Here is a 14,003-nt window from a genome sequence, read left to right as displayed (position 1 = left end):
TTTTTTTTTTTTTTTTTAAAGATTTTATTTATTTATTTGAGACAGAGAGAATGAGAGAGAGAGAGAGAGAGCACATGAGAGGGGGGAGGGTCAGAGGGAGAAGCAGGCTCCCTGCCGAGCAGGGAGCCCGATGTGGGACTCGATCCAGGGACTCCAGGATCATGACCTGAGCCGAAGGCAGTCGCTTAACCAACTGAGCCACCCAGGCACCCTTCATTTTTCTTTTTTTAACTTTGCATCTGAAAACGATATAATATGGTTTGCCTATTTTTAAAACTCCTGTTATTTCTATATATATATATATATATTTTTTTTTTTTTTTTTTTTCTTTAAGATTTTATTATTTGAGAGAGTGAGAGAGAACATGAGCACGGGGAGGGAGAGAGGGAGAAGCAGACTTCCCACTGAGCAGGGAGCCCGATGCGGAACTCGATCCCAGGCCCCTGAGATCATGACCTGAGCCGAAGGCAGACCCCCAACCGACTGAGCCACTCAGGCGTCCCTCTATATTATTTTCTTAATCCATTATTGTTTATTAGTGTCTCCATTTAATCTGTAAATAATATTTATGGTTTTGTTGTAGGTGGATTGGACAGATGGTAAGTTTAGATTTAATCCTGTTAAATGTCTTTAATGAGATCTTTCTTTTCTTCAGTTACGACCACCTCAACCTCCAGTGTACCTCTTTGTATTTGATGTATCTCATAATGCAGTTGAAACTGGATACTTGAATTCAGTTTGCCAGAGTTTGTTGGACAATCTGGATTTGTAAGTATCTTAATTCAGCTTAAATTTGAAACTAGCAGTGTTTGCAAAATGAATAGTTTCAAAATACAAAAAAATGCTATATATAATTATGTTCTAAATGTCCATTTAAACTCATTTGTTAATTTCAGGCCTCACTCTCTCTGAGGATCATAAATTTATCTAATCCTCCCATACACAAACACTTTTTTCCCCCTTGAGTATTTTCACTCAAATCTCTGTCAGCATATCTTCTTACCTATAAATAATGGCAATTATTATTATTATTTTTAAAGATTTTATTTATTTGAGAGAGAAGGAGAATGAGAGAGAGAGAGCACAAGATGGGGGAGGGTTCAGAGGGAGAAGCACACTCCCTGCTGAGCAGGGAGCCAGATGTGGGACTCGATCCTGGGACTCCAGGATCATGACCTGAGCCGAAGGCAGTCGCTTCACCAACTGAGTCACCCAGGTGCCCAATTGCAATTATTTTTAACCTTAAGATACAAGTATCACAGCAAACAAAATTAGCATTAAATCCATAATATGATTTAATACCTGGTTCAGTTTTTGGTTTTGGTTGTGTCAGAAATGCCTTTATTGTAGGTTTGTTGAAATAAGAGTCCAAACAGTGTATACATGTTACATTTAGTTGTCATATCTATTAAGTCTCTTAAAATATCTGTACTTTTTTTTTTTTTTAAGATTTTTAAAAAATTTATTTGTCAGAGAGAGAATACAAGCAGGGGGAGCGGCAGGCTGAGCAAGGAGCCCGATGCGAGCGAGACTCGATCCCAGGATCCTGGGATCGTGATCTGAGCCAAAGGCAGACGTTTAACCGACTGAGCCACCCATGCGTCCCAAAATATCTGTACTTTAAAATGGTTTCTTAGATACTTAGTGTAACCTATAAAAGCTAGTATGACTTTTCACTGTAATGAAATACAGTGTTCTTGTGTGGTATGGAAGAATGTGAAGGACCAGATCTTATCAGAAATGGACTAAGTCCCTCACCTGGGCGAAAGGAGCCTCCTTGTTCTTGCCAGCATTTGTATTTTTAATGAGCAACAAGAATGAAAACTAGCTTGTCTAAGAAACTGAGGGTCCACATATTTAAGACAAATACTTTTGCTGCTCTTAAGATGAACAATGTAAGAAGAGATTTGGGTAAACTTTTTAAAAGATGTGCAGTATATTAATTTATATTATATTTTAGGGGCTCATGGGTGGCTCAGTTGGTTAAATGTCCAACTCCTGATCTCAGCTCAGGTGTTGATCTCAGGATCTTAATTAAGTTCAAGCCCTATATTGGGCTCCATGCCCAACTTAAAAATATATAATGTGTGCGTATATATGTATATGCATATGTGTATATACATACACACATATATACATACACATATATTTTAGAATTGCTAAATGGTAATTTTTTGAACTATTTTTGTTAAAATCATCTACAAAGTTCACTATAAGAACATGAAAAGGTTTGTATATACTCTCAATATTTTTTTATATACCATTTCCTATGTGATTTATATAACTTTATATAGGTGTAGTGAGTTTTGGATTGCTGTATTATTGCAGGGTTTTGTTGATTGTTTGGGTTATGCATAATGTTTTCACTTTGAGTCGAGTCTGTTTTCATGCTAATTAAACATTGGGTGGATTAAGCATTTATTTCGGGACAATTTCCATAACACAAAAGTAGTTCTTTGTATTTTAACTCTTCACAGATATTTTTATATATGTATGAATATGGAAAAACTTGATGCAATACTCTTCTGAATTTGTTTGTAGGCTTCCTGGCAACACTAGGACAAAAATTGGCTTCATTACATTTGATAGTACAATCCACTTCTACAGTCTTCAAGAAGGTCTCGCTCAACCTCAGATGCTAATCGTTTCAGATATTGAAGGTATATAGTATATACTTAAAATTATTGAAACGCCTTAGGAGTTTTCAGTTTTATAAATATATCATGAATATTTGACATTATGTATGTATGTTTGGTGTGTATGATATGACTGTACTATATTGAGGAAAAAGACCTTGAGTATAAAATCATAAGCTTATTGGAATTATAAGAGTCCTTTAGTCCAATCCCTCATTTTACAGAAGAGACAACAGTAATAGAGGTAAAGTGAATTCTGAGGCAAGAAAAACAAGCTAATGTTCAAACTCAGATTAAATGTAGGTTTCTTTTTCCCTTCTTTCTTTCTTTTTTTTTTTTTTAAAGATTACATTTATTTATTTGACAGAGAGACCCAGTGAGAGAGGGAACACAAGCAGGCAAGCAGGAGGAGTGGGAGAGGGAGAAGCAGGCCTCCCGCCAAGCAGGGAGCCTGATGCAGGGCTCGATCCCAGGGCCCTGGGATCATGACCTGAGCCAAAGGCAGACGCCCAATGACTGAGGCACCCAGGCACCCCTCCCTTCTCATTCATTTATTCAAAAAGTACTTGAGGAGAGACATATAAGAGAAATGGAATAGAATAGAGGGCCCAGGAATAAACCCTCACATATATGCTGAACTGATTTTTTTTTTTTTTAAGATTTTATTTATTGGGTGCCTGGGTGGCTCAGTTGGTTGAGCAACTGCCTTCGGCTCAGGTCATGATCCTGGAGTTCCAGGATTGAGTCCCGCATCGGGCTCCCTGCTCAGCGGGGAGTCTGCTTCTCCCTCTGACCCTCCCCGCTCTTGTGTTCTCTCTCTTTCATTCTCTCTCTCAAATGAATAAATAAAATCTTTAAAAAAAAAAAAGAAAAGAAGATTTTATTTATTTGACAGAGAGAGAGAGCACAAGTAGGCAGAGCAGGAGGGAGAGGGAGAAGCAGGCTCCCCACTGAGCAGAGAGCCCAACATGGGGCTTGATCCCAGGACCTCAGGATCATGACCCGAGTCAAAGGGTTGGTTCTTTAACCGACTGAGCCATCCAGGTGCCCTTGAATTTTTTTTTTTTTTATTGAGAGAGGAAGAGAGGGAGCATGCGGGCACAAGTCCGGGGGAGGGGGCAGAGGGAGAGAGAGAGAATCCCAAGCAGTCTCCACGCCCAGTGTGGGGCCCAACATGGGGCTCGAGCCCACGACCCTGAGATCATGACCTGAGCTGAAATCAAGAGTTGGGCGCTTAACCGACTGAGCCACCACAAGTCCCTATGCTGAACTGATTTTTTACAAGGATACCAAGACTGTTCAATGGGGAGAAGACAGTCTTTTTAACAAATCGTTCTGGGAAAAGTAAACATGCGAAAGAATGAAGTTGGACCCTCCTTACCGTAAAGCATATTAAAAAGGAGGGAGGGGCACCTTGCTGGCTCATTCAGTTGAGTGTCTGTCTTTGGCTCAGGTCATGATCCCAGGGTCCTGGGATCAAGCCCTACGTCAGGGAGCCTGCTTCTCCCTCTGCCTCTCCCCGCCCATGTTTGCTTGCTCTCTCTCATAAAAATTTTTTTTGAAAAATCTTTAAAAAAAAATAAAGAGGGGAGGCCTGTGGGGCTCAGGCCCCATACTGGGCATAGAGCTTACTTAAAAACAAACAAACTGAAAAATGGTTAAGGTGATAAATTTTCTGTATTATGTATACTTTACCACAGTTAAGAAAAATTAACTCAAAATGGATCATAGACTGGAGTGTGAGATTAAAACTGTTAGAAGAAAGCAGCAGTAAATCTTTGTGACCTTGGATTAGGTTGTAATTTCTTAGATATAACACCGAAAGCACAAATAGCAAAATAAAAAATAGCTGCACCTGACTGGCTCAGTTGGTAGAGCATCTGACTCTTGATCTCAGGGTCATGAATTTGAGCCCCACACTGGGTGTAGAGATTACTTTTAAAAAAGCAGGGGGGAATAGATAAATTTGACTTCTTTAAAATTAAAAAATAATTTTTTAAAATATTTATTTTAGAGACAGAGCACACAGTAGGGGGAGGGTCAGAGAACAGGGAGAGAATCTCAAGCTGACTCTCCACTGAGCACGGAGTCCGACGTGGGGCTCGATTTCACAACCCTGAGATCATGACATGAGCCTAAATCAAGAGTTGGCTGCTTAATCAACTGAGCCGCCCCAGGTGCCCCCTAAATTAAAAACTTTTGTGCTTCACCATCAAGAATGTAAAAAGACAACCCACAGAATGAGAGAAAATATTTGCAAATCATATATCTGATCATGAATTTATATCTAGGGGCATCACACCTGGGTGGGTCAGTCAGTTGAGCTGCCTTTGGCTCAGGTCATGATCCCAGGGTCCTGGGATCAAGGCCTGCATTGGGCTCCTTGCTCAGTGGGGAGCCTGCTTCTCCCTCTCCCTCTGCCTATTGCTTTTCCTGCTTGTGCACGTGCACTCTCTCTCTCTTTCTATTTTTCTCTCTTTGTCAAGTAAATAAATAAAATCCTTATTTATTTGAGAGAGAGACAGAAGAGAGAGAGAGAGCACAAGCAGGGTTAGGGGCAGAGGGAGAAGCAGACTCCCCACTGAGCGGGGAGCCCAGTGTGGGGCTCGATCCCCGGTCTCTGAGATCATAACCTGAGCCGAAAGCAGACACTTAACCAACTAAGTCACACAGGTGCCCCAATAAATAAAAATCTTTTAAAAAAAGTGTAGGAGGGCGCCTGGGTGGCTCAGTTGGTTAAGCAACTGCCTTCGGCTCAGGTCATGATCCTGGAGTCCTGGGATCGAGTCCCGCATCGGGCTCCCTGCTCAGCGGGGAGTCTGCTTCTCCCTCTGACCCTCCCCCCTCTCATGCTCTCTCTATCTCATTCTCTCAAATAAATAAATAAAATCTTTAAAAAAAAAAAGAGTATGAATTTATATCTAGATTATATAAAGAACTTCTACAACTAAACAAGAAAAAGACAATTTAAAAAGTGGGTAAATGATTTGAATAGATGTGTCTCTATTCAGTTCACGGTATTCAATATTTTCTATAAACAGTTGGCTGATAAGCACTTGAAAATGTGCTCTATATCAGAAGTTATCAGGGAAATACAAATGAAAACCACAATGAGACTAATAGAAAATCTCAGATTCAAAATTCAAATTGTTTTGGTGCTCTGAGCATGTCTGTGAATGTCCATAGAAGCAGCATGAGTATTGGTTTTGGGGTTACAAATAAATTTTAGTGAGTAGGGGTGCCTGGGTGGCTCACTTGGTTAGGCGTCTGCCTTCAGCTCAGGTCATGATCCCAGGGTGCTGGCATTGAGTCCCACGTCAGGCTCTATGCTCAAAGGGGAGCCTGCTTCTCTCTCCCCTGCTCTCTCTGCTTGTGCTCTTTCTCTCTGTCTCTCTGTCAAATAAATAAATAAAGTCTTTAAAAAAAATTTTTTTAGTGAGTAGGCAAATTTGCAAATATAGAATCCACAAATAGTGAGGATTCACTATACACCTTTAAAGGGCAGTAGTTGAGGAGAGTCCCCTTTTGTCTTGGTTGTTTTAAATCTCACAACAAACCAGCCAGGTTATTCATTCATTCCCCAACCTATTCACCCAGATACTTATTTTGCATGAAATAAAATCACTGAACAGGTGATTCTGAAGATGGGCCAAATTGTGAATTCACTGATAAGGTCCAGCCTCTCAGTTTTATACATAAGCTGATAGATGGAGTGTCCCTTGCTGGATGTCACATAGCGGAGGTTAAAAAAAAGACAGTAATAAGTAAAGTATTTGCAAGGAAGTGGAGAAATTGGAACCCTCATACGCTGCCACTCCCCCTGCTCGTGCTTTCTTTCTCTGTATCTCTGTGTCTCGAATGAATAAATAAGATCTTTAAAAAAAAAAAAGAATTCCTCTACCCTAGTTAGAGAATAGAAGTCTGCTGTGCCCATCTTGAGGATGATCCTAAGCAGAAAATATAGTCAGCCTTTAAAAAAAAAAAAAAGAAAAAGGGCACCTGGGTGGCTCAGATGGTTGGTCGTCTGCCTTCGGCTCAGGTCATGATCCCAGGGTCCTGGGATCGAGCCCCACGTCCGGCTCCTGGCTCAGCGGGGAGCCTGCTTCTCCCTCTGCCTCTCCCCCTGCTCATGCTCTCTCTCTCTGTATCTCTGTGTCTTGAATGAATGAATAAAATCTTAAAAAAAAAAAAAAATCCCTCTACCCTAGTTAGAGAATAGAAGTCTGCTGTGCCCATCTCGAGGATGATCCTAAGCAGAAAATATAGTCAGCCTTTTAAAAAAAAAAAAAAAAGCTAGTTGGAATGGAAAATGTTGCAGCCACTATGGAAAACAGTCTGCCACTTGCTCCAAAAGTTAAACATAGAGTTAAACCATATGACCTAGCAATTCTACTCAATATGTATATATTCAAGAAAAGTAAGAAAATATGCACATGGATGTTCATAGCAACACAGCCAAAAAGTGGAAACAACCTTAATGCCTATTATCTGATGAATGGATAAACAAAAAGTATATCCATACAATGAAATATTATTTGTCAACAAAAAAGAATAAAATACTGATAGGTGCTGCAACATGAGTGAACCTTGAAAACATTATGCAGAGTATCAGAAGCCAGTGACAAAGTACTTCATACTGTGACTATTTTTATTTTAAGAGCTTATTTATTTTAGAGAGAGAGAAAGTGTGTGTGCGCATACATGGGGTGTGGGGGATGGGGCATTGGGGGGAGGAGCAGAGGGAGAGAGAATTCCAAGCAGACTGCCCACTGAGTGTGGAGTATGACGTAGGGCTTGATCTCACAACCCTGAGATCATGACCCTGGGACCATATTCTGAGCCAAAATCAAGAGTCGGTTAGGCATTGGACTGTTGGTTTCTCCTAGGATCATGTTGGGCATAGAGTCTGCTTGGGATTCTCTGCCTCTCCCTTTCCCTCTGCCCCTCACCCCTCACCCCTATCATTAGCTCGCTCTCTCTCAAATAAATAAATAAAATATTTTTAAAAATATGAAATGTCCAGGATAAGGCAAATCCAGAGACAGACTGGTGGCTTCCTAGAGCTCTGGGAGTTGGCAGGGACATGAAGAATGACTGTTAATTAATGTGGGGTTTCATTTTGCCATGACATAATACAGTGAGAGTCCTGAGCCACCCGGGCGCCCTATTAAACATTTTTTAAGGGGCACCTGAGTGGCTTAGTCAGTTGAACGTCTGTCTGCCTTCAGCTCAGGTCATGATCCCGGGGTCCTGGGATCGAGCCCTGCATCGGGCTCCCTGATCAGTGGGGAGTCTGTTTCTCCCTCTCCCTCTGCCCCTCTCACTCATGCTTTCTCTCTCAAATAAATAAATAAAATCTTAAAAAAATTTTTTTTTAATTTAATTTTTAAAAGATTTATTTGTTTGAGAGAGAGCTAGAGAGCACATGAGGGGGAGGGGCAGAGGGAAAGAGAGTCTTAGGCAGCCTCCATGCTAAGTGTGGAGCCCAACATGGGGCTTGAGATCACGACCTGAGTGGAAACCAAGAATCAGACGCCTAACCAACTGTGTCACCCAGGAGCCCCAACACGTTTTTTAATTTTAAAGAAAAAAGAGAAAATCTAGTCAACTGTAGAATTTTTTTAAAAGCTATTATTTATTTGAGAGAGAGAGAGAGAGAGGTGGGGAAGAGGAAAGGGAGAGGGGAGAGAGAGAGAGAGAAGCATACTCCCTGCTGAGCAGGAAGCCCCATATGGGGCTCAGTCCCAGGACCTCTGCAGAGATCATGACCGGAGCTGAAGGTAGACGCTTGACCAACTGAGCCACCCAGGTGCCCCGATTAAAGAATTTTTATGTGACAGCTAAAGTAAACATTTAATGTTACAAATCAGTTTTGGGGTTTTTTTTGTTTTTTTTGTTTTTTTTTAAGATTTTACTTATTTATTTGACAGAGAGAAAGAGTACAAGCAGGGGAAGCAGCAGGTAGAGGGAGCAGGGAGCTGGATGCAGGGCTCGATCCCAGGACCCTGGGATCATGACCAGAGCTGTAGGCAGTCACTTAACTGACTGAGCCACCTAGGTGCCCCTTTTGGTATAATTTTTTACAAATATTATAATAAGCCTTTAAAAAAAAAAAAAAAAGTACCATAATGTAGAAAGTAAGACTTCTTGTAATCCTTTACCACCACCCACAGTTTGCTTCCTTTTAAAGGAAGAGAATTTAATTCCTAAGTAAGAATAAATTTGAATCCTGAGGAGCTCATCTGAAGTGGTCAGTTAGCATACCTTCTGATTTACTTGATTTTGTAGTCCCATAAGTATAGGCTCTAGTGGGGACCTGCTTTATGAGACAGTATGTGCTTTTTGTATGACAGAGCTGTTGTTGGGCTATATTACTTTTTTGTAAAGACATAGCAGTCTTGTGTGTCATCTTAGTCAACATTTTTTTTTTTAATGCCAAGACCACTGGTTTCGAGGGCTAAGCAAGAATGTAAAGTAAGTAGGATTCTAAACTGTTGTCTTAAACTTAAGAAGCAGAGCACTTGTGCAAAGCTGTACTGAGTGTTTACAGATCAATATTTTCTAATTAGGAGGCTGTTTACCTTTTACATGGTAATAGATAAGTTGCAATAAATACCTAAATCAGTGCTTCTTTGGTGGCTTTTGAACATACGTAGACAGTGCTATATATAATAGAGGAGGTCGCTTTTCTTTAAATTATGGTGGTGGTTAATTTTTTTTTTAAGATTTTATTTTTTTGTCAGAGAGAGAGAGAGCACAAGCCAGGGGAGAGGCAGGCAGAGGGAGAAGCAGGCTCCCTGCTGAGCAAGGAGCCTGATGCTGGACTTGATCCCAGGATTCTGGGATTGTGACCTGAGCCGAAGGCAGACGCTTAACCGACTGAGCCACCCAGGCATCCCTGGGGGTGGTTAATTATATCAGTGTTAAGTGTTTAGAACATCTTTAACAATTAATTTTGTTTAAAAGAAATACTTATTTATTTTTTCAGATGTTTTTATACCTATGCCAGAGAACTTATTAGTAAATTTAAATGAAAGTAAAGAGGTAAGTTATATTTTCTTATCTGACACATTTTTTTGAAATATTGAAGGAACGTATTTTCAAAATGAACTTTAAGTAAAGTTTTGTTTCTTTCTGAGGCATTTCTAAGATGTGTAACATTTTATATTTGCTGTTAGTTAAAATTCATCAGATGAATAGATCTTGAGTTTACCCTTGAACTGATGGCTTTTAAGTCTAATGTAGCAAGATACTTGTAATAGGGTAGACGATAAGCCTATTTCATAAAGGAAAACCTGAAGGAAACCTGCCTTGCCACCATTTGGGAAATTGGGAGGGTTGCTCAGATAAGCTTCTGGTCACTACTTAGAAGCACTTTAGCTAGGCTGCTTTCAGTGCCCTTTGCTTTTCTGATTCACAGAGTGTCATTGGGGTCAGTTCAGAAGAAACTTATTACCTGCCTGGAAATTGCCATGACATAATACAGTGAGAGGTGAACAGAATGTGTCTGAAGGGGGGATGTTGTCTACCCTGTACATGCATATATGCCGTAGGGGTAACATTTTAACTAGCAAGTCTATGGTCTCAGTTGTTGGCAACAGTGACTTCACCATAGTGTGAAGTACTTTTTTTCCCTTTAACTCTCTTTATTTGTACAACCTAACCTGAATAGGTAGTTGTTTTTCATTTTGTTTTTCTTTTGTAGTAGTATTACTAGTTGGAAAATTTACTGGCTATCTTAGACTTTTCAATAGGGAAGAGTTAAATCACTTTGGAACTGAAAAGAATAAAGTGTGTAGAGGTGATTGAGAAGGCCATGTTTGATGGCATTATAAAAGAAATCAAATCTAAACTGTGATGGTTCTTTTGGATACATTTTGGACTTATAGTCTTGCTGGACTACTGCATGTGCAAGAACTGTAAGGCCCCAATTTTGATTTGTCTTGCTTGCCAGTTTATAATGTTGACTTAAAATGGCTTTCTTGTCATTTGACCAACTTCATTGTTTACTGTGTGTAGATTCTCTGACCATCATCATGACTCAGTGTCTTGTCTACTGTATTAGTTACTGACTTTTTGTGGAAGAAGTTTTTAATTGTTAACATCTTTGAGTTTTCTTGCTTTATTTTATAAGCTCGTTCAAGATTTACTGAAAACATTGCCACAAATGTTCACCAAGACCCTGGAAACCCAGAGTGCCTTGGGTCCTGCACTTCAGGCTGCCTTTAAGCTGATGTCCCCAACTGGTGGTCGAATGTCCGTCTTTCAAACACAACTTCCTACTCTTGGAGTGGGAGCCCTGAGGCCACGAGAGGAGCCCAACCAAAGGTCATCTGCTAAGGTTAGAAAGTCATCAAATGTATGTTACCATATATGCTGGTGCTCTGCTCTGTCCCTTTGACCACAAAATCTGTTTTTCATTTATTTTTCAGTTCTGGAGAGGAGGGAGTATAAGGAAATAGACAAAGCATTTCTCTTTTATGCCAAAATTTCTGTTTTGTTACACTTACCACCTGATTCACTCTTACCCTTATTTTTGGATCTTCAGCAGGCTGCTAGCAGTGCAGCCTGCCTGCCTTTGATGAGAAAGTCTTGCAGTTTAAAGAATATGCCTTTTAGGAACAAAATAGAATGTGAATGACCACTAAAAAGTAGTCTGCCGTATTGAGTGTCATGGATTGCTTTTGAGCACTTTGTGTATATAAACTTGGTTTGAGATGTGTATTTTTCAAGAGATGATGAGAGTTGCTGTATACTATAACGATGATGGTGTCAGTCCTGGGGTCAGTCTGTCTAAATTCTGCTTTTTATTTTGTTTTATTTTATTTTTTTAAGATTTTATTTATTTGTCAGAGAGAGAGAGCACAAGCAGGGGATGCGGCAGACAGGAGAAACAGGCTCCTTGCTGATCAGGGAGCCCGATGTGGGGTTCGATCCCAGGACCTTGGGATCATGACCTTAGCCAAAGGCAGATGCTTAACGACTGAGCCACCCAGGCATCCCTCTCCTGCTTTTTAGATGTACAAGCTTAAAGAGTTAGTTAATTTCTTTGCCCTCCTGTTTCCTTATGTTTATTTATAAAGTGAAAATAATTATAGTACCTGCTTCTTATCATAGTTCAAAGGACCACATAGATAGTACACATGAATTGTTTAAAACAGTTTCCAGCATTCTAAGCATTTAATAGATTATTGAAATTAGCATAATAGATGTATTTCTTTTTAAAAGTAGAAAATAGAAAATTCTTAAGCAGTATATGTTTTTTTACCGAGAAAACGAAGAACCAAAAAGAAAGGATTTTTAGAATGCCCAAGGATAATTGTTAACATCTTGGTATATATAGATAGGTTTTAAAATTTTATGATAATTTAATAATTAAAAATTTGTTTCTTCATGTAATTTATTATTAATAGGAAATTCACTTGACACCATCCACTGACTTTTACAAGAAATTAGCCTTGGATTGTTCTGGTCAGCAGGTAGCCGTGGACTTATTCCTTCTCAGTGGACAGTATTCTGACTTGGCTTCTCTGGGTGAGTTCTTACTCATGGTTATTTTTCTCAAGTGAATGTGAAAATGGTATTTATATGATGATATTCTAAATAGAGGACAAAATGAAGGAATTTTTATTCCTCTGGGAGAATTAATGAGTCTATTATAAATCTTTTCGTCTTCTAAACGCCTATTTATATATTTCTAAATATTTATAATAGAGACATTTTTATACTACTATTTGAAGGGATGAGATACTCTTTTTTGATAATACTTTGGGAGGCTAAGGCAAGATTGATTCAAACACCAGTAGTTTTTTTCATGCAGTAATAGTTAATTACAGAATTTTAAAAAGTGGGTGTTTTCTTCCAGGTTGTATTTCTCGGTATTCAGCAGGTAGTGTGTATTACTATCCTTCTTACCACCATCAGCAGAATCCAGTACAAGTACAGAAATTACAGAAGGAACTACAGAGATACCTCACTCGAAAGATTGGCTTTGAGGCAGTCATGAGGATTCGGTGCACGAAAGGTGGGGGGCACTTTTCTTTTCACACTTACATAGATGTGTTGCTTTTGATACCAGTAAATATACATTTTCAGCTAGTCTTACTTCATAAGGTTCGCTCTTCTAAGATTTTACTTACACTGATGGAATATGAAATTAAGAATAGGGAAGGAGAGGTATCTTGCTGGCTCAGTTGCTGGAGCATGCAACTCTTGATCTCAGGGTCTGGAGTTCACGTCCCACGTTGGGTGTGGAGCCTACTTAAAAAAAAAAAAAGAATAGAGAAGAAACATTATAAAAGAAAATAGGGACTATTTTGAATGTACTGAAAGCCACTGCATAGTACACTGTATATGTGATTTTTATGGTATTTGAATTATCTCTCATTTAAAAAAAAAGTATCTCCCTCCACCCCCACATCCAAATAAGCATGGATTTTTATTCCATTTATTGACAGTAGTAACGAAAGGTCTTTTTTTTAAACAGTTATTTTTTTATTGTGGTAAAATATACTTAACATAAAATTTACCACTTTAACCATTTTTAAGTATACAGTTGAATAGCATTAAGTATATTCTCATTGTTGTACAACCATCCCCACCATTCATTTCTAGAAGTAGCAGGTCTTTTAATTTGTGCTCTTCTCAGTCTGCCCTGCTACTAACAGCTTGCCTCAGTGTTGCTTTGAAAATAGTCTGACAGTTCCAGAATGCTTTAATCCATTTTGTTTTGCAGGATAAATGCCTGTAGCTGCTAAATGATACTTTCTTAGGAAAACAGGAAATAATTCTTGATATTTTATGCCTTCACATTATCAACCTGGTTCTAATCTTTTATTCAGATTTTAAAATAATGTTTTTCTGGGACACCTGGGTGGCTCAGTCAGTTAAGCATCTGCCTTTGGCTCAGGTCATGACCCCATGACCCCATGACCCCACATCAGGCTCCCTGCTAAGCTTCTCCCTCTGCCTGCTGTTCCCCTTGTTTGTGCTCTCTCTCTCTCTCTCTGACAAATAAGTAAAATCTTTAAAAATAAATAAATTAATTAAATAATGTTCTTTAAGAGGTGTGAAGCAATCATTTTTTGAAGTGGAAAGATTATATGAAATAGCCAAAAAAAAGATATCAAATGATAAGGAACCACGGACCTGTCCACTAGATAGATGTTGAAATCTTTTGGGCAAACCATGTGCCAAATGAAGTTCTCTATTATCTGTCACTGTAATAAAAAGAAAAAATGGTTGAGTAAAACAACTGACAACGCCTTTGTAATATCTTATGTAAGGTATCAAACACTTCTATAACATTGCCACATCTCCAAACAACTCAGGTAGTAGTGTCACTCATAACCAAGTAGTTACCACAGT

The 14,003-nt window shown here is 39.1% G+C and overlaps 1 protein-coding gene across 3 annotated transcripts in view; it reads left to right on the top strand.

Moving 5' to 3' along the window:
- SEC24A (SEC24 homolog A, COPII component) overlaps positions 1–14,003 on the top strand; it is a 67,170-nt gene that overhangs the window by 35,023 nt on the left and 18,144 nt on the right. For all 3 annotated transcript variants that reach the window (XM_078067500.1, XM_078067499.1, XM_078067498.1), the window contains 6 exons: positions 656–768; positions 2,542–2,660; positions 9,625–9,680; positions 10,771–10,977; positions 12,050–12,170; positions 12,502–12,660. In XM_078067500.1, coding sequence (XP_077923626.1) covers positions 656–768; positions 2,542–2,660; positions 9,625–9,680; positions 10,771–10,977; positions 12,050–12,170; positions 12,502–12,660 — 775 coding nt within the window. The remainder of the gene's footprint in view (positions 1–655; positions 769–2,541; positions 2,661–9,624; positions 9,681–10,770; positions 10,978–12,049; positions 12,171–12,501; positions 12,661–14,003) is intronic.

The sequence above is a fragment of the Halichoerus grypus genome, chromosome 2 (genome assembly GCF_964656455.1).
Source record: "Halichoerus grypus chromosome 2, mHalGry1.hap1.1, whole genome shotgun sequence".
Classification (NCBI taxonomy): domain Eukaryota; kingdom Metazoa; phylum Chordata; class Mammalia; order Carnivora; family Phocidae; genus Halichoerus; species Halichoerus grypus.
Note: the sequence above shows the minus strand (reverse complement) of the source record. Positions and strands in the feature narration are given on the sequence as shown.